This window comes from Panthera leo, chromosome D4, assembly GCF_018350215.1.
Source record: "Panthera leo isolate Ple1 chromosome D4, P.leo_Ple1_pat1.1, whole genome shotgun sequence".
In the NCBI taxonomy this organism is placed as follows: Eukaryota; Metazoa; Chordata; class Mammalia; order Carnivora; family Felidae; genus Panthera; species Panthera leo.
Window position 1 is genome coordinate 56,510,318 of NC_056691.1, and position 23,243 is coordinate 56,533,560.

Consider the following 23,243-nt stretch of genomic DNA (forward strand, 5'->3'; position numbering starts at 1 on the left):
ATCGTGCTATTTTGCCTTAATCTCCCTCTTTTTTTCTGCTTCATTATTCTCTATAAGTTTGTCCTCTATATAGCTGGTTCTCTGTTTTGCCTCATCCATCCTTGCTGCTGCTGCATCCATCCGTGATTGCATCTCAGTTATAGCATTTTTAATTTCATTCTATTTTTTCTTTTATCTCTGCAGAAAGGGATTCTAATCTATTTTGACTCCAGCTAGTATTCTTATTATCATGAGTCTAAATTCTGGTTCAGACATCTTGCTTGTATCTGTGTTGGTTAAATCCCTGGTTGTCATTTCTTTGTGCTCTTTCTTTTGGGGTGGATTCCTTCATTTTGTCAGTTTGAAGGGAGAAAGGGAATTAGATGTAGAAAAATTACAATTAAAAAATATTAAAATTAAAAAATTAAACACACACACACAAAATCAAATAAATGATGCTAGATCCTAGTTGTGTTTTGGTCGGGGTGTTGAAAGTGATTTGACAGATTAGAGATAAAAAAGTCGGGGGAGGAAATTGTTTGAGAATTTGAAAAAATGAATACACTGAAGTAGACTAAAATAATATGGAAGGAAAATAGCGTTTGGAAAATTTACATAAAAGCAAAAAGTATAGTGAAAAAAATTAAAAATATTTTGAATAGAAATTGAAAGTAAAAATGAAGTTTTTCCCTTTCTGCATTCAAGAAAAAGAGAAACTAAAAAAAGAAAAAAAAAGACAAAAAGGAAATTGCTTGAAAATTTGAAAAGGTGAATACACTGAAGTAGTAAAATAAATTGATGGAAGTAAAATAGAATTTGAAAAATTTTACACAAAAGTAGAAAATATAGTAAAAATTTTTAAGGAAAAATATTTTCAATACAAATTGAAAATAAAAATGAAGTTTTTCTCTTTCTGTATTCAAGAAAAAGAAGTGTAAAAGGGGAAAAAAAGGAAAGAAAAGTGAATAGATGGACCTGCTAACAGATTGAAATAGGACTGAAATTACTTCATTTTCCCCCAGAAGTCAGACTATGTAGCGCTTTATAGTCATAAACTAGGCAGTGAGAGTTGTGTTCTTGAATAGCAAGGTTTGCTCAGTTGGGTGGGGCTCAGTGTAATGGCTCTGTTCTCCACTAGATGGTGCTGTTCGCCTACTGGGTGGAGTGTTGTGGTGCTCGTAATGGGTATGCACAGGAGGGGTGAAAATGGCGCCACCCAGCTACCCAGTCTCCACTATTGGAACTCTGTTTTCCCCAATCAGCAGTTACACACCTGTCCTCTGTCTTCAGTTTTTGTCCACTCCCTGCATTTTCCCTGTCTGTGACCAGGCCCTAGGCAGCACCTCTCTCCCAAGTTTTGTCTCAGATGCAGCTGTTTTCCCTGGCCCCTTATTTCTGAAGGACTGCGGCTTTGACCTGTTCTGCCCCTCTGTGGGAGAGTCTCACCGAGCAATGGCCAAATGTCAGCTGCACCCAGGAACGCCCGCTGGACCCTGTTGTTGCCAGTGCCCTGAGACTGTGGCCAGGTGCCAGCCCACCCCAGAAAATTTCATGAGATAGTGTAGCAGCAGCATTTCAGGGATTATGGAAAAATCACAACACACATCTGGCACCAGTCTTCACTCTTAATGACCTTGCCCCGACACCAGCAAATGTGGCCACCTTCTGGGTCTGCTGGGACACGGTGGCTTTACCAGTCTCTACCAAATGTCCTTCCATCAGTGGAACCGCTTTTCCCCTTGTGGCCTGAGAACCTCCCGGACCCCACTTTGTTCCTGGGAATCACCCTTCCCACCAGAGCACCACCAGGTATTGAGCTGCAGTGTTGCAGCCTTTGTGCTCCCCCTGTTTACAGTCTTAATGGAATTTAAACCCTCTCCCTTTCCCCTTTTTAGTTTAGCCCCTGCAGCTATTTCCAATTTTCCACTTTCTCTCCAGTTGCCTTTGGGGAGGGTGCTTTTCCCATATTCTCTCCCCACCCCAGTCTCTCTTCTCTCTCCACTCACAAAAGCACCTCCTTTCTTGTGCCTTCTTGCTCCCCAAGTTCACCTCTCTGCACCATGTACCTGCTGAATTCTGTGGTTCAGGTTGTGCAGATTGTTGTGCTAATCTTCCAATCAGTTTTCTAGGTGTGCAGGATGGTTTAGTGTTGGTCTGGCTGTATTTCATGGACACGAGACACACAAAAAACTTCCATGCTGTTCCACCATGTTGGCTCCTCCCCCGCTCTGCACTGTGAGTGCAGACCCCCATGCAAGGCTTGAACTCACAAACTGTGAGATCATGACCTGAGCTAAAACCAGGAATTGGTCCCTTAACTGACTGAGACACCCAGGTGCCTGAACAACTCAATTTAAAAATGGACAAAAGAGGGGTTTTGTTTGAGTGACCAACTTTGATTCAGGTTGTGATCTCACAGTTTGTGAGTTTGAGCACTGGGCTTGCTGGGCTCACTGGGCTCCCTGGGCTCCATGAGCTCGCTGCTGTCAGCACAAGGCCTGTTTCAGATCATACATCCTTTGTCCCCAGCGCTCTCTGCCCCTCCCCCACTTTGACGCTCTCTCAAAAAATAAAATAAAAACTTTTTTAAATTGACAAAACCTCACCAAAAAAGATACAGATGGCATGTCAAAAGATATTCAACATTATATGTCACTAGAGAATTGAAAATTTAAACCACTATAACATACTACTGCACACCTATTAGAATGGCCAAAATCCAGGCCATTGACAACAACGGATGCTGGTGAGGACATGGAGCAATAAGATCTCTCATTCATTGCTGGTGGAATTGCAGGGGAGAAAACAATTTGGTGGCAGTTTTTCTAAAAGTTAAAGTTTACCATATGATCCAACAATTTCATTTCTAGGTACATATTCAAAGGAATAGAAAGCAGGAACTCAAGCAGATACTTACACCCTAGTTTTCTTAGCAGCATTTTTCATGGTAGTTAAAAGTGGAAATAATCCAAGTGTCCATCAATGGATAAATGGATAAGCAAAATTTAATATATACACAAAATGGAATAGTTAGCAATAAAAAATTAAATTCTGATACATGCTACAGTATAGATGAACCTTGAATAAATTATGCTAAGCTAAATAAGCCAGACACAAAAGGATAAATATTGCATGATTCCTCTTATATGAAGTATCTAAAATAAGGAAACTGACAGAGATAGAAAATAGAAGTTACAAGATGCTGGGTAGGGTGGGGTGATATAGTGGGTTACTATTTAATGGGTACAGAGTTTCTGTTTGGGTTGATGAAAAAGTTTTAGAAATAGTGATGATGTTTATACAACATTGTGAATATACCTAATGCTACTGAATTGTACACTTAAAACTTGTTAAAATGGTAAATTTCATGTTATGTATCTTTTACCACAATTTCAAAAACAAGGAGAGTGGTTGCCAAGAGTTTGAGGGAAGGGAAAAATGGATGAATAGGGGATTCTTAGATATAGAAACTATTTTGTATGATACCTTAATGGTGGATACACATCATTATATATTGGTCAAAACCCATAGCATGTATAACACAAATAAATCCTAAGGTAAACTATGAACTTTGGTTAACAATAATGCATCAGTATTGGCTCATCAATTTTAAAAAATATACCACACTACATACAAGATGTTAATAACAGAGGAAACTGTATGTGGCCAAGGATGGGAATGGGTATATGGGAATTCCTGTATTTGCTGCTCAATATTTCTGCAAACCTAAAACTGCTCTAAAAATAAAATCTATTAATTAAAAACATTTTTAAATGTTTATTTATTTTAGAGAAAGACAGAGCATGAGTGGGGGAGGGGCAGGGAGAGAGAGGGAGACACAGAATCTGAAGTAGGCTCCAGACTCTGAGCTGTTAGCACAGAGCCTGATGCAGGGCTTGAAATCATGAACTGTGAGATCATGACCTGAGCTGAAGTCAGATGCTTAACCAAATGAACCATCCAGGTGCCCTATTAATTTTTTTAAGATGAGACTATAATATTATTTTTGTAACTTGCAGTTTTTCACTACTACATTTATATATTATTATCATCCTTCCAGGGATTCAGCCTGGACAGGGAGGGGCAAGTATAGATAGGGTGGCAATGGGAAGTTAGGCCAAAATAGCGATGAAGCTATGGGAAGGAAGATGAGATGCAGAGGATGTAGGAACTTAGGGGCAGGGGATATTTTACCCAAAGACCTACAGAGTAGAGAGACTACAGTTTTGAGTGGACAAGCAAAGATAACTGAGCCCTTGAATCTGAGGATCTCCAACAGGTTGGGAATTTGAATAGGGCAGGGAGTTTCCAATCATGCTCATGGAATCCTGGTCCCCTTCTTGCAAGAGGCTGGCATGACCGAGTTGAACAAGAGCAAAGAGATGAAGGCTCATACACTCACTCCTGTGCTCAGAGTATTCTGTAACTTCCCTGCCATAGTGAGCAGGAATAAAAGTCAAGTAGTTGTGGTCAGTTGTTTGAAACTTCCATTTTTCCATGACAGACATCTGCTGGGGGCAGGTAGGAGCCTGTGGGGGACCATGGAAAGGACCTGCTCCACCTAAGCCAGGATGTGTGCACATTAACCTTGGCTTTTCACTTGATGCTGCTGTGACCCTTCTGAGTCCTGGACATCCTCCTACGTGGCTCTCTGCCCAATTTCCCCCAGGCAGGGAGGATGTGCCTGTCATAAGACCTCCTATGATCTCTTGGATGCTTTACAAAAACACTTGGAGGGTGTTGCCTCAGCAGGATTGGGCCTTGTGCCTCCTCACCTGAGGGCCACAACAGTATCTGGGCCCCCATCCCTTAGGCACACACCATTTAGGGGAGGGGCACATTCATGCCTCTTTCCATTCTGTATTTTCTAGCTAGCAGTGGACACATTGTGCCGAGTGCTGGGGTTCTATCAGTGGAAGAGAAGTCTTGCCACCGTCTCTTGGTTTGATGAGATGTTGAGTCATCCTGGATTTCCTTAGGAATCGGTGAGGCAAGAGTGTCCCACAGTCCCCCATACCACATCATCGGGAGACTACAGCACTTCCTGCACTTCCTCTAGCTTTTGGCTCCTGTGTGGTAGGTCAGAAGGGGGAGAAAACAGAGGTGCCACCTCCTGAGAAATACGAGGTGTTCAAAACAGAGATTCATCCCATTCACTCACAGCAATCTCTGTCTTTCTGTCAGGTCTGGTATGTATGATTCAGTGGGAATAGGAAACCAGGAGTTCACTTTTGAGATTAATATTGGACATCCATGTGTTTATTTTGATTAGACAATTTGGGCATGTGAGACCGTCTACCCTATGAGATCATGATCTACATGGAGGCAAGGCCTATGTCTTGGTGACTGTCATAGTTCCTGAAAGATAGTAAGTACTCAAATATTTTAACTGTTGAATGTAAGATGCCTTTCAAGGTCATTTTTATTGTGAAACCTTTATGTGACCCCATCCTCGTCAGCTGAGTACCTCCTCCTGGGACAGGACTCCACACATGATAGCACTCATCACACTAATGTAATAGTTTATGTGTCTCCCCAGCCCACTTTCATGGTTCATGATTTTAAATGCATCTATCTATCTATCTATCTATCTATCTATCTATCTATCTATCATGTATCAATCATTATCAGTGTATATCTATTTATCTAGTTGTCTGTCTGTGTGCCAAATCTCTTCTCTGAACTACAAGGTCATATGCCCAAATCATCTAATCAACATATACACTTGAAAGTCCAAGATCTATCTCTATGTAAAAGTGAACTCCTGATTACCCCACTACCACCAACACCACTAATCACACATACCACCCTACTCCTGTCCTAGCATTTCTCACATCAGTTAATGACAACTCCATGTTGCCAGATGTTTAGGCCAAAACATTGGTGTTATCCTTGATGTTTTATTTCTTCTAACTGTCCACATCCAATCTATCAGTAAATGAATATCAGTATCCTATTGTCTCTACTTCAGAATGAATCCAGCATCTAAACACTTCTAGTCTCAGGGAGCCTGGGTTGTTCAATTGGTTAAGCATCCGACTTCAGCTCAGGACATGACTTTGCAGTTCATGAGTTCGAGCCCCGCGTTGGGCTCTATGCAGACAGCTCAGAGCCTGGAGCCTGCTTCAGATTCTGTGTCTCCCTTTCTCTCTGCCCATTCCCTGCTCACTCTCTTTCTCTCTCTCTCTCTCTCTCTCTCTCAAAATAAATAAACATTAAAAAAAACACTTTAGTCTCCTCTGCTACTATCATTACTGGAATAATTTCATAACTAATCTCCCTGCTTCTACCCAAGTCTTTACCCCCAACACTGTTGTTAACAACACAGACTAAGTGATCCCTGTAAAACATTACTTAAGAATTCTACTTTTTAAAAATATGTTTTTTATTATTTTGCTTCAATTAAACCTGGATTATTAAAAGTATAATAATTTCTGGTGCTGATGTAAATAACATATTTAACTTACAGAATGTTATGAATTTTTCTACACGTATTTTAAATATTCTTAACATTTTTAATTACTTTAGCATTGTAGGAAAATTCAGCTATGACAAACTTAATAAAATCATGTGTATATATGGGGGAGAGGGAAAGCCTACTGGTATTATACTTGATATTGCATTAAATCTATAGATCAGCTTGGGGAGAATTACAGCATCTTAACGTTACAGTCTTAACATCATGGAGTCTTTTAGTCTAGGAACAAGGTATATCTCTCCATCTATTTAGTTCTTTAATTTCTTTCAGCTATGTTTTCTGGTTTTCGATGTTCTTGCACATCATATGTCAGATTTATTTATTTATTTAGAGTATAGTGATTTATTTATTTATTTTTAATTAATTTATTTTTTAATATGAAATTAATTGTCAAATTGGTTTTCATACAACACCCAGTGCTCATCCCAACAAGTGCCCTCCTCAGTGCCCATCACTTTCCCCTTCCTCCCACTCTCCATCAACCCTAAGTTTGTTCTCAGTTTTTAAGAGTCTCTTATGGTCTGGCTCCCTCCCACTCCAACTTTTTTTTTCCCCTTCCTCTCCCTCATTGTCTTCTGTTAAGTTTCTCAGGATCCACGTAAGAGCGAAAACATATGGTATCTGTCTTTCTCTGTATGACTTATTTCACTTAGCATAACACTCTCCAGTTCCATCCACATTGCTACAAAAGAAAGATTTCATTCTTTCTCACTGCCAAGTAGTATTCCATTGTGTATATAAACCACAATTTCTTTATCCATTCATCAGTTGATGGACATTTAGGCTTTTTCCATAATTTGGCTATTGTTGAAAGTGCTGCTGTAAACATTGGGGTACAAGTGCCCCTATGCATTAGCACTCCTATATCCCTTGGGTAAATTCCTAGCAATGCTATTGCTGGGTTCATAGGGTATATCTATTTTTAATTTTTTGAGGAACCTCCACACTGTTTTCCAGAGCGGCTGCACCAGTTTGCATTCCCACCAACAGTGCAAGAGGGTTCCCGTTTCTCCACATCCTCTCCAGGATCCTCTCCTCATCCTCAGTAGTCTCCTGATTTGTTCATTTTAGCTACTCTGGTGTGAGGTGATATCTTAGTGTGGTTTTGATTTGTATTTCCCTGATGAGGAGTGACGTTGAGCATCTTTTCATGTGCCTGTTGGCCATCTGGATGTCTTCTTTAGAGACGTGTCTATTCATGTCTTCTGCCCATTTCTTCACTGGATTATTTGTTTTTTGGGTGTGGAGTTTGGTGAGTTCTTATAGATTTTGGATCCTAGCCCTTTGTCCAATATGTCATTTGCAAATACCTTTTCCCATTCCGTCGGTTGCCTTTTAGTTTTGTTGATTGTTTCCTTTGCAGGGCAGAAGCTTTTTATCTTCATGAGGTACCAATATTTCATTTTTGCAGTTAATTCCCTTGCCTTTGGAGATGTGTCGAGTAAGACATTGCTGTGGCTGAGGTCAGAGAGGTTTTTTTTTTTCCCTGCTTTTTCCTCTAGGGTTTTGATGGTTTCCTGTCTGACATTCAGGTCCTTTATCCATTTGGAGTTTATTTTTGTGAATGGTGTAAGAAAGTGGTCTAGCTTCACCCTTCTGCATGTTGCTGTCCAGTTCTCCCAGCATGATTTGTTAAAGAGACTGTCTTTTGTCCATTGGATATTCTTTCCTGCTTTGTCAAAGATTAGTTGCCCATACTTTTGTGGGTCCAATTCTAGAGTCTCTATTCTATTCCATTGGTCTATGTGTCTGTTTTTGTGCCAATACCATGCTGTCTTGATGATTACAGCTTTGTAGTAGAGGCTAATGTCTGGGATTGTGATGCCTCCTGCTTTGGTCTTCTTCAATATTACTTTGGCTATTTGGGGCCTTTTGTGGTTCCATACAAATTTTAGGATTGCTTGTTCTAGCTTGGAGAAAAATGCTGGTGCAATTTTGATTGGGATTGCATTGAATGTGTAGATAGCTTTGGGTAGTATTGACATTTTAACAATATTTATTCTTCCAATCCATGAGCATGGAATGTTTTTCCATTTCTTTATATCTTCTTCAATTTCCTTCATAAGCTTTCTATAGTTTTCAGCATACAGATCTTTTACATCTTTGTAAATTTGTTCTTCCTATCCAGGAGCATGGAATCTTTTTCCATTTTTTTTGTGTCTTCTTCAGTTTCTTTCATAAGCTTTCTATAGTTTTCAGCATATAAATTTTTCACCTCTTTGGTTAGATTTATTCCTAGGTAGTTTACGGTTGTTTTTTTTTTTTAAACGTTTATTTATTTTTGAGACAGAGAGAGACAGAGCATGAACGGGGGAGGTTCAGAGAGAGGGAGACACACAGAATCTGAAACAGGCTCCAGGCTCTGAGCTGTCAGCACAGGGCCCGACGCGGGGCTCCAACTCACGGACTGCAAGATCATGACCTGAGCTGAAGTCGGCCGCCCAACCGACTGAGCCACCCAGGCGCCCCGGTAGTTTACGGTTTTTTTGTGCATCTGTAAATGGGATCGATTCTTTGATTTCTCTGTCGCTTCATTGTTGGTGTATAGGAATGCAACCAATTTCTGTGTGCTGATTTTATATCCTGCAACTTCGCTGAATTCATGATCAATTCTAGCAGTTTTTTGGTGGAATCTTTTCGGTTTTCAATACAGAGTATCATGTCATCCACAAAGAGTGTAAGTTTGACCTCCTCCTGGCCGACTTGGATGCCTTTTCTTTCTTTGTGTTGTCTGATTGCTGAGGCTAAGACTTCCAATACTATGTTGAATAACAGTGGTGAGAGTGGACATGCCAGTCTTGTTCCTGACCTTAGGGGGAGAGCTCTTAGTTTTTCCCCATTGAGGATGATATTAGCATTGGGTCGTTCATATATGGCTTTTATGATCTTGAAGTATGCTCCTTCTATCCCTACTTGAGGGTTTTTATCAATAAAGGATGCTATATTTTGTCAAATTCTTTCTCTGCATCTATTGAGAGGATCATTTGGTTCTTGTCCTTTCTTTTATTGATGTGATGAATCATGTTAATTGTTTTGTGGATATTGAACCAGCCCGGCATCCCAGGTATAAATCCCACTTGTTCGTGGTGAATAATTTTTTTAATGTATTGTTGGATCCGGTTGACTAATATCTTGTTGAGGATTTTTGCATCCATGTTCATCAGGGAAATTGGTCTATAGTTCTCCTTTTTAGTGGGGTCCCTGTCTGGTTTTGGAATCAAGGTAATGCTGGCTTCATAGAAAGAGTTTGGAAGTTTTCCTTCCATTTCTATTTTTTGAAACAGCTTCAAGAGAATAGGTGTTAACCCTTCCTTAAATGTTTGGTAGAGTTCCCCTGGAAAGCCATCTGGCCCTGGACTCTTTGTTTTTTGGGAGATTTTTGTTTACTAATTCGATTTCCTTACTGGTTATGGGTCTTTTCAAATTTTCTATTTCTTCCTGTTTCAGTTTTGGTAGTGTATGTTTCTAGGAATTTGTCCATTTCTTCCAGGTTGCTCATTTTATTGGCATATAATTCCTCATAATATTCTCTTATTATTGTTTTTATTTCTGCTGTGTTGGTTGTGATCTCTCCTCTTTCATTCATGATTTTATTTATTTGGGTCCTTTCCTTTTTCTTTTTGATGGTTTATCAATTTTGTTAATTCTTTCAAAGAACCAGCTTCTGGTTTCATTGATCTGTTCTGTTTTTTTGGTTTGGATAGCATTAATTTCTGCTCTAATCTTTATTATTTCCTGTCTCCTGCTGTTTTTGGGTTTTATTTGTGGTTCTTTTTCCAGCTCCTTAAGGCATAAGGTTAGGTTGTGTATCTGAGACCTTTCTTCCTTCTTTAGGAAGGCCTGGATTGTTATATACTTTCTTTTATGACTACCTTTGCTGCGTCCCATAGGTTTTGGGTCATGGTGTTATCATTTTCATTGAGTTCCATATACTTTTTTTTGTTTTTATTTTTTTAAAGTTTTTTTTAATGTTTTTTTTTTAAATTTTTGAGAGAGAGAGAGTGCATGCCCGCATGTGTGCGAGCATGTGAGTGGGGGCGGGGCAGAGAGAGAGGGAGACAGAATATCCAGAGCAGGCTCCGTGCTGCCAGTGCAAAGCCTGATGTGGGGCTCGAACCCATGAGCCATGAGATTGTGATGTGAACCGGTTGGATGCTCAAGTGACTGAGCCACCCAGGCGCCCCTGACTTCCATATACTTTTTAATTTCCTCTTTAACTTCTTGGTTCCCCATTCATTCTTTAGTAGAATGTTCTTCAGTCTCCAAGTGTTTGTTACCTTTCCAAATTTTTTCTTGTGGTTGATTACAAGTTTCATAGCGTTGTGGTCTGAAAATATGCACGGTATGATTTCTATCTTTTTCTACTTACTTAGGGCTGATTTGTGTCCCAGTATATGGTCTATTCTGGAGAATATTCCATGTGCACTGGAGAAGAATGTATATTCTGCTGTTTTAGGATGAAATGTTCTGAATATATCTGTTAAGTCCATCTGGTCCAGTGTGTCATTCAAAGCCATTGTTTCCTTGTTGATTTTTTGATTAGATGATCTGTCCATTGCTGTGAGTGGGGTGTTGAATCTCCTACTATTATGGTATTACTATTGATGAGTTTCTTTATGTTTGTTATTAATTGATCTATATATCTGGGTACTTCCATATTTGGCGCCTAAATGTTACAATTGTTAGGTCTTCTTGGTGGATAGACACTTTAATTATGATATAATGCCCTTCTGCATCTCTTGTTACAGTCTTTATTTTAAAGTCTAGATTGTATGATATAAGTATGGCTACTCCGGCTTTCTTTTGTTGACCATTAGCATGATAGTTCTCCATCCCCTTACTTCTCTTCATCCTCTTACTCTCAATCTGAAGGTATCTTTAGGTCTAAAGTGGGTCTCTTGTAAACAGCATATAGATCGATCTTATTTTCTTATCCATTTTGTTACCCTAAGTCTTTTGATTGCAGTATTGAGTCCATTGACGTTTAGAGTGAGTACTGAAAGATATGAATTTATTGCCGGTATGTTTCTTGTAGAGTTGGAGTTTCTGGTGGTGTTCTCTGGTCCTTTCTAATCTTTGTTGCTTTTGGTATATACTTATTTATTTTTATATATATGTGTGTGTGTGTGTGTATACACACACACACACATATATATACACACATATGTATATTATATATACATGTATATATACAATATATATGTATATATATTTATATGTATGTATATGTGTATGTGTATATATACATATATATGTGTATACACGTATATATGTATATATGTGTATATATGTATATATATATATATTTTTTTTTTCATCTTTTCTCCCCTCAGAGAGTCCCCCTTAAAATTTCCTGAAGGGCTGGTTTAGTGGTCACAAACTCCTTTAATTTTTGTTTGTCTGGGAAACTTTTTATCTCTCCTTCTATTTTGAATGACAGCCTTGCTGGATAAAGAATTCTTGGCTACATATTTTTCTGATTCAGCACATTTATTATATCCTGCCACTCCTTTCTGGTCTGCCAAGTTTCTGTGGATAGGTCTGCTGCAAACCTGATCTGTCTTCCCTTGTAGGTTAGGGACTTTTTTTCCCTTGCTGCTTTCATGATTTTCTCCTTTCCTGAGTATTTTGTGAATTTGACTGTGATATGCCTTGTTGATGGTCAGTTTTTGTTGAATCTAATGGGGGTCCTCTGTGCTTCCTGGATTTTGATGTCTGTGTCTTTCCCCAGGTTAGGAAAGTTTTCTCCTATGATTTGCTCACATAACGCTTCTACCCCTTTTTCTCTCTCTTCCTCTTCTGGGATCCCTCTGATTCTGATGGTGTTCCTTTTTAATGAGTCACTGATTTCTCTGATTCTTAAATCGTTCTCTTTTGCCTTAATCTCCATTTTTTCTGTTTCATTATTCTAAGTTTGTCCTCTATATAGCTGATTCTCTGTTCTGCCTCATCGATCCTTGCCGCCACTGCATCCATCTGTGATTCCACCTCAGTTATAGCATTTTTAATTTCATTCTATTTTTTAATTCTTTTATCTCTGCAGAAAGGGATTCTAATCTATTTTCTATTCCAGCTAGTATTCTTTTTATCGTGATTCTAAATTCTGGTTCAGACATCTTGCTTGTATTTGTGTTGGTTAAATCCCTGGCTGTCATTTCTTCATGTTCTTTCTTTTGGGGCAAATTCCTTCATTTTGTCATTTCGAAGGGAGAAAAGGAATTAGGTAGAAAATTTTTAATTAAAAAATTAAAATTATAAAAATATTAAAATTAAACACACACACACACACACACACACACACACACACAAATCCTTTAAATGATACTAGATCCGAGGTGTGTTTTGGTCTGGGTGTTGAAAGTGGTTTGACAGATTAAAGATAAAAAGGGGTGCGGGGGAAGAAATCATTTGAGAATTTGAAAAAATTAATACACTGAAGTAGACTAAAATGAGATGATGGGAGTAAACTAGAATTTGAAAAAATTTACACAAAGAATATAGTAGAAAAAAATTAAAGAAAAATATTTTTAATAAACGTTAAAAATAAAAATGTTTTTTCTCTTTCTGTATTGAAGAAAAGAAATTAAAAAGAGAAAAAAGAGAAAAAAAGAAATTGTTTGAAAGTTTTAAGAAGTTTAGTCTACACTGTAGTAGACTAAAATAAGATGATGGAAGTACAATAGAATTTGAAAAATTTACATAAAAGGAAAAAATATAGTAAAAAATTAAAGGAAAATATTTTTAGTAAAAATTGAAAATAAAAATGAATTTTTTCTTTCTGTATTGAAGAAAAAGAAGTGAAAAAGAGAACAAAAGAAAAAAAGAAAGAAAATTGAATAGATGGACCTAACAGATTGAAATAGGACTGAAATTACTTTGTTTTCCCCTATGTACTTTATAGTCCATAAACTAAGTTGGCAGGGAGACTTGTGTTCTTTAATAGCGAGGTTTGCCCAATTGGGTAGGGCTCAGTGTAATGGCTTCGTTCTCCATTAGATGGCGCTGCTCGCCTACTGGGTGGAGTGTTGTGGTGCTACTAGGTGCGTATGTACATGTGCAGGAGCGGTGAAAATGGCAGCTACCCAGTCGCTAGTATCAGAACTTTGCTCTCCCTGATCAGCAATCACGCACCCATCCTCTGTCTTCAGCTTTCATCCAGTCCCTGCTTTTTCACTGTCCATGGCCAAGCCCCAGGCAGTACCTCTCTCCCAAGTTTTGTCTCAGATGTGGCTGTTTTCCCTGGTCCCTTACTTCTGAAGGACTGTGGCTTTGACCCGTTCCGCCCCTCTGTGGGAGGGTCTCACCGAGCAATGGCCGATTGCTGACTGCACCCAGGAATGCCCACTGGACCCTGTTGTTGCCAGTGCCCCGAGACAGCAGCCAGGTGCCAGCCCGCCCCAGAAAAAGTTCATGAGATAGTGTAGCAGCAGCTTTTCAGGGATTATGGAAAATCACAACACACATCTGGCACCAGTCTTCACCCTTAATGACCTTGTTCCAGCACCAGTGAATGCAGCCATTCTCTGGTGTATGCTGGGCTCAGGTTGCCTCACAACCTCTACCAAATGTCCTTCCAGCAGTGGGATGGCTTCTCCCCGTGAGGCCCAAGAACCTCCCTGACCCCACTCTGCTCCCGGGGATTTGCCCTTCCCACCAGAGCACCACCAGGTATCGAGCTGCGGAGTTGCAGACTCTCTGAGCTCCCCGTGTTTACATCTTAATGGAATTTAAACCCTCTCCTTTCTCCTTTCTCCCTTTTTAGTTTAGTCCCTGTGGCTGCTTCCAATTTTCCACTTTTTCTCCAGCTGCTTTTGGGAAGGGATGCTTTTCCCATATTCTCCACCCACCTTCTCCGTGTTCTCTCCACCTGCAAAAGCACCTTCCTTCCTGCGGCTTCTCGCTCCCCAAGTTTACCTCTCCGCGTCGTGTACCTGCTGAATTCTGTGGTTCAGGTTGTGCAGTTTGTTGTTAATCCTCAGATCAGTTTTCTAGGTGTGCAAGATGGTTTAGTGTTGGTCTGGCTGTATTTCATGGACGTGAGACACACAGAAAACTTCCATGCTGTTCTGCCATCTTGGCTCCTCCCTGTCAGATTTATTCTTAAGTATTTCCATACATTGATGTTATTGAAAATTGTATTTTTTGAAATTTTAACCTCTATTTCATTTGTATAATAGAAATAAAATCATTTTTATATTGAAAAATAAAATAAAGTAAAACATTAGTTAGATCTAAGGAGACCTAACAGCAACTTCCATTTGCTCAAAAAATCAGTGTCTTTGCAATGATCTTCTAGGCCTTTCCCCATTTGGCCCCTTTACTGCTCTGACCTTGTCCTCTATTACTTTCCCCCTAGATTACTCTGCTTCAGGCTCACTGTCCTTCCTTGGAATACCTCAGGCATGCTCCAGCCTCCAGACAATTCATGTTTTTGACTTGAAATTTCCTCAGTCATTCAAGTGATTTATTCTCTCATCTCTCTCTAGTCCATGCCCACGCTAATTTTTTAATGAGACCTGGCTTGAACCCCCTATTTAAAACTGCACCCCACCTAAGTCTTCCCCAAACCTCTTATCCTGATTTTTTGCATACATTTGATCATCTTCTATATATTATATTTTTAAATTATGCTTCTTTTATCTCCCTTCCTAGTGTACCATCAATATAAGCTCATTAAAGACATTGTTTTTTCCTCTTGTGTTCATTGCTGTATACTCAGTGCCTATACAAGTATGTGGCGTATAGTAGGTGCTCAATATTAGTTGAAGGAATGAAAAACTGCATGAGTGAATGCCACCCATTCTCCATCTTGGCAACTTCATTTTGATCTCTAAAACATTTTGATATGCCTTTGATTGATTATAAGCACTTCTCTAGCAAGTCACTGTTCTCTTACATAGCATGCCTATTTGCTTGACACCATACATTTGCTCATTTTGTACTCTCAGCATGGGGAAACCCAGAGACCCCCCCATGTGCTTCCTGGCTAACTTCTTCTTACCCTTTGAAACTCAGTCTACATATCACCTCTTCTAGGAAAATTTCCATAAACCCCCTCCTCCTGCCAAATTAGGTTAAGTTCCCTCCTGGGTATTTTCACCTACTTCCTCTACCAGTTCTTATCACACTGCTTTTAGTTAATTTTTATTTGACTATATACTCCGTGATTCCATGAACTCAATGGAGGAAGTCCTGTGTAGTATTCACTATTGTGTTCCTTGTATCTGGCATATTACCTGGCACATAGTAAGGAAGTGAATATTTGAACTGTTGATTGAAAGACTCAGATCAAAGTCATTTTTATTGTAACCCTTTTGGGAACCTTCTCATCAACTGATCTTCATTCTAGCAGGCATTTATCCCATCCAACTGAAAGGCAACGGGGATCAAATTGGCAACAGGCTACAGCAGACTCCCAGATGGGTTAGCCCTTAAATATTTAATGAATAACAACAGGGCACAAAGAGGAGAGATCCCATCATTTGCTTCTGGCACATGTCATATTATCTATGTGCTTTTGTGTTTATCAAGGATGGAGCACTATGACACTTCCTAAAAACCTTCCCTTCAGATTGTGGGCATATATAGAAGTTATTGGTGAATTATGCCTATAGGCCAAAAACGTACTACATTCCTGGCCACTACTTCTTATACTGTCATCATGCCCACATTGTTTCTCTGGGACCCATAGATGGCATGGCAAGACATGATAGAATTCAAGCCTGATGCACCTTCAATGCACCTTAGACAAGGGTCTTCCTTCTCTGCTCAAGTCCCTCTATCTACAGTCCAAGGTGGGACTGAAAGAGTGGTGTGGAATGCTGACCTATCTGAAATATGAGTCTAAGCTCCTATGCCATATCGGAATTACTATCTACTTTCTCTACTTTCTCCATCACATACAGCCTTGAAAATAAGGAGGACAAACAGGTGGTTCTTTGCTTAGAGGTATAGAGTATATTTGGAGAGGGTCCTGCTTCACCTGCACATTAACAGAAATGATGATGACAACCTTTTTTCATGGGAATGCAGAGGATTGGGAACCTATGAACTCCTTTTTCCTGGATTGGGTATTCTCTTTGTATAGACCAGTACCTTCTGCCGAGGTAAGAGCTGAGATCTGGGGTGGATGTTCTGGTTGAGTGTCACCAGTCAGCTGAGGACAGTGCTTGGAGTTGTTGTAGGGAAGGCCCAGGAGCCAAGAGCATCTGGACTGAAGGGGTTGTTGCTTTAGTTCATTGTCCTGAGACTGGGGGACATCAAAGAAGGTTATGCCCTCCTCTTCTGTTTTTTTCTCCCACTTGGCTCCTCTCACAGGGTGTTTGGTGGAGGGTGGACTCTTCTCAACCTTCTTTGTCATGGTTTTAGCCACTGTCTCATCCTTAGAGAGAATGGATTCCTTATGCCTTTGATCTTTCACCTCGGGGTTAATCCAGTGTGGAAAGAGCTTCATCTTATTTCCCAAGCAAGTTTCTGCAGCTTCTAGAAGAATGGGATCTTGTGAATATGGGCTGCTTTTATCAGATCCTACAGCTCTTGACCCCAGAAAGTGTGGCCCTATAAGTTTTGGCCCTGCAAAGTTTGGATCTCAAAAATGTAGTCCCTTTAAATGCTGAGCTTGTAAAATTTGGCCCAGCAAATAATTGCCCAGTAAGTTGATAATGTAAGGTCTGACCCATTAAGCTCTGGTCACTCCAGTTTTGGCATTCTGAAGAATCCTTGTTTGGGTGAGGTCATTCAGCTTGCTTTAACAGCTTTACAGACCATTCTCATCTGGCCTTTTGACCCAAGGTATCCTAGGGGATGCTCTAGGAACTAACAGTGAGGAAGAAACTGGTGAAGGTGCTGAAAGGAATCAATCAGCTGAGAGTATGGAAATGGTGGCTCTGCAGACCCAGACAGATTCTTGCTAGTTCCAACTCACTCAAGGCAACCATCCTGACCTAACTAAAATTTTACTTAAGAAAGATCCTGAGAGGGGCACCTGGATGGCTTAGTCAGTTGAGCATCCAACTTAAGCTCAGGTCATGATCTCACAGTTCGTGGGCTCAGGCCCTGCACTGGGCTCTGAGGGGCTCTGTGCTGACAGCTCAGAGCCTGGAACCTGCTGGGAATTCTGTATCTCCCTCTGTCTCTCTGCCCCTCCTCTGCTTGCGCTCTGTCTCAAAAGTGAATAAATGTTTAAAAAATAAATAAATAAAAAAGAAAGATCCTGGAGATACATTTGGGAAGTCAGGGGCTTTGAGGGTTCTATTTATAAGAGTCCCTCCTAGCCCCTGAACCTCAGCAGAGTAAATGTTTTATCCAGCTGGGGACAGCCTCACTGCTGCACTCCCTTGTTTGTGATTCTCTTCTGCTTCACTTTTCCTGGGTCCTGTTTTCTCTGCTGGGCAGAGAGTTGTCCTCACCCTTGCAGGGGCTAAGGGTTCCAGGGTTCCTCCAGGCCAAGGTTGTTCACACTGGCCTCCAGCTGAACACAAAGCACCTGGGCCCCTTTCATGTCCCCACTGGGTTGTAAGATCTTGGAGGCCCAGTGGGCAGGACCATAAGGACTAGCATGCTTTTGGTTCCCTGACACTGCCTTAGTTAACTGCAAGCTCTTCTTTAAGGTGGACCATTCTGGAGCACATGGAACACCTGGTGGGATGGGAAGATCCTGAAGCAATGTTTTTCCTTCACTGTTTAAATTTTCTTTAATGTTTTATTTATTTTTGAGAGAGAGAGAGAGAGAGAGAGAACAAGAGGGGAGGGGCAGAGAGAGAGGGAGACATAGAACCCAAAGCAGGCTCCAGGCTCTGAGCTGTCAGCACAAAGCCCAACACGGGGCTCGAACTCATGAACTGTGAGATCATGACCTGAGCCAAAATTGGACACTTAACTGACTGAGCTACCCAGGCGCCCCTCTTTGGTTGTTTAGACTCCTAAAGGACTCATAGGCACAGATATTCCTTGGGACGGCCACAACTTTTTCCTTGGACTCCCTTGTCTTTGTAGGGCTTCCCAAATATATCTCCAGGAATTTCTTTTTCAGATAAAAATTTAGTTTCACCAAGATGGGTATTTTGAATGAGCAGGGCCAGCAGGATATCTGGCTCTCTAAAGGCACCATCTCCATTCAACTATATTTAAGTCTCTGCACACTGTCTGCACAAGTCTCATTGGCATCCGGAAAGCCTGACCCAGGACTTATACATTGCTTTTTAGGTGCTGGTGAGCCATAGGTTCTACTGGGCCCTCAACAGCCCCAGGCATATCTCTATGATTGCAAATTGGCTAGTGATTGCCAGGGCCATGGCCTTGAAGAAAGCCACATAATAAAGAGCTGAAAGCCCTGACAGGGAGGCCAAAAATTGTCTCCAGTTTCTCAGTGGCTTCTTGGGAAGATACCCAGGCAGGTGCTGATCAGGATGATCAGTGACAGCATCAGGTGAGGCTTGTTGCTGCTGATCAAGGCATATCAGAATTAACTACATCAATCCCTGATCCATGTAGAGGCTGATTGCTCCATGTCTAGGCACTTACTTTCTGGGGCACAAGGGAACCTAGCTGCTGCCAGGACCCTTGGAATGTGGCAGACCCAATGATTTGCAGTCCCACAGCTGCAAACATGGGCAGGAACAATGCCCTAGCAGATCTTCCCACACTTATAGTAAATGTAGCTCTGCAACATTGCCTTAGCCTGGGCAAGCAACTGTGAACTGTCCCTGCTGCCACAATGGATCAGAACAGGTCATTGTCCCCACTGGCCTCTAGGTCTTAAAGGTACAGGACACTTATGCTGGTCAGTGTGCTGCTCTGGGGCAGGGGCTGCTGGTCAGCAGGGGACAGGAGCAACTGGATGGACTTCTGGATCTTCTGGGGCAGGCCCCAGCAATAGTGAATCAACCTGCTAAATCAACCACTTCTGAAGGGAGAACTCTAGCAGCTCTGAGCATGTTCTAGGGAAACACCACCTCTCTCTTAAGGACTGAGATGGGTTCTCCTGACCGGTAGGCCCATAGGGACAGGCAGAAACATGTCTCAGGGCTTATGTTGTATGGCTTTTTGCATCTGCAGATATTTCTGGGCAACAGCTGGCAACCTCCACTGAAGCTGGGGCTGCCTTTGCAGCTGGTGCCACTCTAAGGCTTCACACTTGACCAGAAGAGGAAATGGGAGATTGATAGCAGTTTGTTGATAGTCAGATGGAGAGGCCCAAATTGGGGAATGTGGGAAGAAGGCGGGGCTAACTTATATGGAAGAAATTTTCATCAGTACAGAGATTAAGAAGAAATTATTGAGGAAAAAGGGACTGGGGACCCCCTTTTGTGAAGAAATCTTTATGGGCAGACCAGGGACTCATTGTGCAGAAAAGAGGAACCATAGCAAGGTAGCTGTTTCTGCTGCAGATAGCACACTGAGGCCTCAGCGGGTCCCCAAGGCAATGGGCAGAAACCACTTAGAAACTAAAATGTGGTAGAGGGTAGAGCCAGAGCAATGGAGTTTGGGATTTGCTTGCAGCAATATTTGCTCTTGATTCACAGTGGATCCTTAAATAACCCAGAAAGTTCGGGTGGACTGGCTCAACTTTCATGAAACCAGCTCAAGAAATAGCCCATATTTTCAATAGAGGCCTTAGAGGTAGCATTTATGATGAAATAAATGGTTCTCCCCACCCCCCCCAGGCTTGGAAAATGTTTGGTGCTGTGTTATAAGCTGCCACAGGAATTCTTCTAAAGATCTTGCATGCATTTATAAACATGTCTCAGGGATTTTGGGAAATAGGAAAATGTAAGGCAATGGGGGTAGTTTTAGGCTCATGAGCTCTGGATTTAGGAAAAGAGAGAATCACATATTCAAGGGCAGCTGACCTTGTTTCTTTAGTACACCTTCGGAATGGCTCTTCCTCTTGTCCTGCTGAATCACAGGAGTCCTAGGCTCCTCAAGTCTTGAAGAAGACAGAGCTCCTGCATCCCAGGGCACATCTGGCACTTGAAATCCCTTTTTTTGCCGGAGGCCTTCAGCCTGGTGGTCTGGGATGCTGACACTGGCTGACTGAGCAGCTGACTGTGTTAAGCATTTCTGATCCATTAATTGTGACATTGTGGAGGTTACAGATGGAAGTGGAAGATCTTTGGAGTGCAGGGAACCCTGACTCTGCTCCAAAGAGAGACTAGACATGGACAAAATCTCTAGGCAAGAGGAGCCTTGTGATGGCCCTGATGAAGGGGGAGAGATCAGGGTGTTCTCACCCTCCAGCAACTGCTGAATCTCCAGAGCCACAGCATTGCAAATGGGGCAGGAAGGATCTGCACACAGGAGCCGCCGAACACTTCCCTCCTTAGGAAGCCAGCCCTGGCTGGGAAGGGAAGATGGCAACCATTACTGATGGAGTGACACCTGCCTCTCTGAATGCGTATGGCCTGGAGATTGGGCCTGCTTTCCCCTAGTCCTGGAAACCTTGGGGGCTTGTACCCCCAGGGTGTTTACCCATCTCCTTTTCCTCCAAGGAAAATGCCACTGGTAAGTTATATTGGGCTGGACTGAGGGTCTGGACCTTGTTGGGCAAGGTCTCAGCCCATGGGAGCACAGGGCCATGACAGACTGGGAGGTGAGGTGAGTTCTCTGTTGACCTGTGTTGAGAAGCTGAACTAGGAGAAGGGAACCAGGTGGGGGTGGAGGGGAAGCCAATGGTTAGCTGATGGGGCATCACTGGGAACATGACCAGGTAGATTCTGAAGTCAGTCTCCTTTGGGGTTAAGAAGGCCACAGCCTGTATTCGGTATTTCTAAACTGTGGAAAATGAGGTCTTTGTGGGAACTCTACATTCTGGGGACTATGGGGTGTCCCAGGTCCTGTTCATAGCATCCCTTCAGAGCCAGTCCCATTCTCTAGAGACTTTAAGAAGAGGATAAGATGACAGGCTCTTTCCTGAGGGCTGTCCCAGGAACTGGCCTCCCCCAAGACAAAACCATGGAGGTAATGTCAACAGGTTTCACAGGTCTGCCCTTGAATGATTGTAACTGTAAAGGGAATATGACAATGGACATTTAGTTATGCTCACATTTGTCTATTCTCTTGACTGGATAACTTGTCTTGTGGCTGAGTGCAAACTCATGTAGAGTCTTTAATGAATTACATACTAGTGAAATCCTGAGTTCCAGGACCACTGTGAACTGAGCCCATAGCAGAACTGGGAGACTCCTCTCTCCTGAGACACCTGGTCCCCCTCTGCCCTGGCAACCCTCTCAACTGTGCTCAGTGTCCACTTGTGTCTTACTCCCACCCAGCCATTATCCCTCTCCTCATCCCTGCCCCAGGCCAAGCACAGAAATGATGACGGGCCAGGCCGGAGTTTGGAGACTGCAAAGAGCAAGTGGTCACCTTTTCATGACAGAGAGCAGCTCCCATGGCTTCTCAGCTGCTTCCCGGGAAAGTCTCCTAGCTGAGAAACCAGGAGACAGTGTTACAAGGAATGAGAGGATACAGGGGCATCCTATGGGAAGTTGAAGGGACGTCCTATAGGAAGCTGAAGGCCTTTGAGTAAGAGGAGATTCGAAACCCCAACAGTAAATGCTCTCAGGCATGTCTGTGTACAACTTAACCAGTTGTATCATGCTGTCCTGGACCTAATCTCATTTGATCATCAAAACCACACTGTGAGTGAGGCAGGACCCATTTCATGAATCACAGACTGAGAGATGAAGTGATTTCCACAGGATCAAAAAATTAGTAAGGGCTTCTGTCCTACTTCCTCATTCTTCATTACCAGCAGATGGGGTAAGATGGAGAATCTTACACCCAAGAAAATCTGGAAGAATTTGTCAGCTGAGGCAATTAGACCCTTCAGTGGTTAGAGCACCTGGTTCCTGGCACCAGGGGACATGAATCAGGGGAATCTTGCCCATAGTGAAGGGAGTCAGAGGGAAAACTAGAACTTTACCTCTTGATGTTCTATCTTTAGCTCTTTGTTTGACTCTCCGGTGACGCTTGAAAACAAAAAAGTTAGAGTATTAAGCTGGGCACCTTTACTCTTTGTGTCTAAAATGAAACAAACAAAACCTGTAAATATTTCCCAAATGTTTTTTGTATTCCAATTTTACACACCCTCCTACCATTCTTTTCCCTACTCTATCTTTTTCACTCCATCATTTCCCTTCTCTTATTTCTAATTTATTTTGAGGCTCTTCCATACTCCATAACCTCCACCCCCGTTCTCTGAACAATTCCTGTGGGGGAGGTTGTAATGAGACAGGAGAAAAGAGGAACAGATTAAAGGATAAGAAGTCCAGTAGCCAAAGGACTTTAGCTATCCAGGCCCTCAATGTCTCCCAACCAGAAGAATCACCCAAATTTTGAGCTGTTCTTGGATTCACTGAGAAAACCCTATAAAAAAGTAGGGGTAAGTGTCACAGGAAAAAGTAAAGAGATAAATTCTTCTTGTTTGTGGCTTAATTGGTTCAGTCATGGTCATTGTGTTTCCCTACCCGGCAACAGCTCCTGTTAGGTCCCAACCTTAATTCTTGGTGGCTCTTTTTCACTTGCCAAATAATTAATGCAATAATAATAATGGAGCCATAAGCATATAAGGGATATCCAACATCCCACAGAATAAAGGTAGGGCTCAACATAATCTAAACCTGACGAGCCATCTCTCTTCCTAGACTTTCAAGAACTTGGCACCTAATGCCCCCAAATTCTAGACCTTGTCATCTCTGCCTCACAGAAGATGGAACCAGATCACCAGACTACATCACAAAGCTCTCCTATTTCAAAAGGCATGCAGACATCAGAGGCCTTTGTCTAG

At 41.7% G+C, this 23,243-nt stretch overlaps 1 protein-coding gene and 1 long non-coding RNA gene across 6 annotated transcripts in view; one reads left to right on the forward strand and one right to left on the reverse strand.

Moving 5' to 3' along the window:
- The window catches only part of LOC122204641, a 132,729-nt gene that overhangs the window by 55,380 nt on the left and 54,106 nt on the right, over positions 1-23,243 (forward strand). For all 4 annotated transcript variants that reach the window (XR_006195717.1, XR_006195719.1, XR_006195718.1 and 1 more), the window contains one exon: positions 5,252-5,347. This is a non-coding gene — a long non-coding RNA (uncharacterized LOC122204641). The remainder of the gene's footprint in view (positions 1-5,251; positions 5,348-23,243) is intronic.
- FAM205C (family with sequence similarity 205 member C) lies at positions 15,732-23,137 on the reverse strand. 2 transcript variants are annotated; one of them, XM_042912177.1, is made up of 5 exons: positions 22,924-23,137; positions 22,380-22,425; positions 21,821-21,881; positions 20,308-20,795; positions 15,732-16,936 (listed from the first exon to the last, which is right to left on the reverse strand). In XM_042912177.1, exons 1-5 carry the CDS (start codon positions 23,065-23,067, stop codon positions 16,476-16,478), a joined length of 1,200 nt encoding a protein of 399 aa, XP_042768111.1. In that variant the 5' UTR covers positions 23,068-23,137; the 3' UTR covers positions 15,732-16,475. The 2 variants fall into 2 exon arrangements, with proteins under 2 accessions (XP_042768111.1, XP_042768110.1); XM_042912176.1 differs by having other exon boundaries at positions 15,732-16,939; positions 22,924-23,135.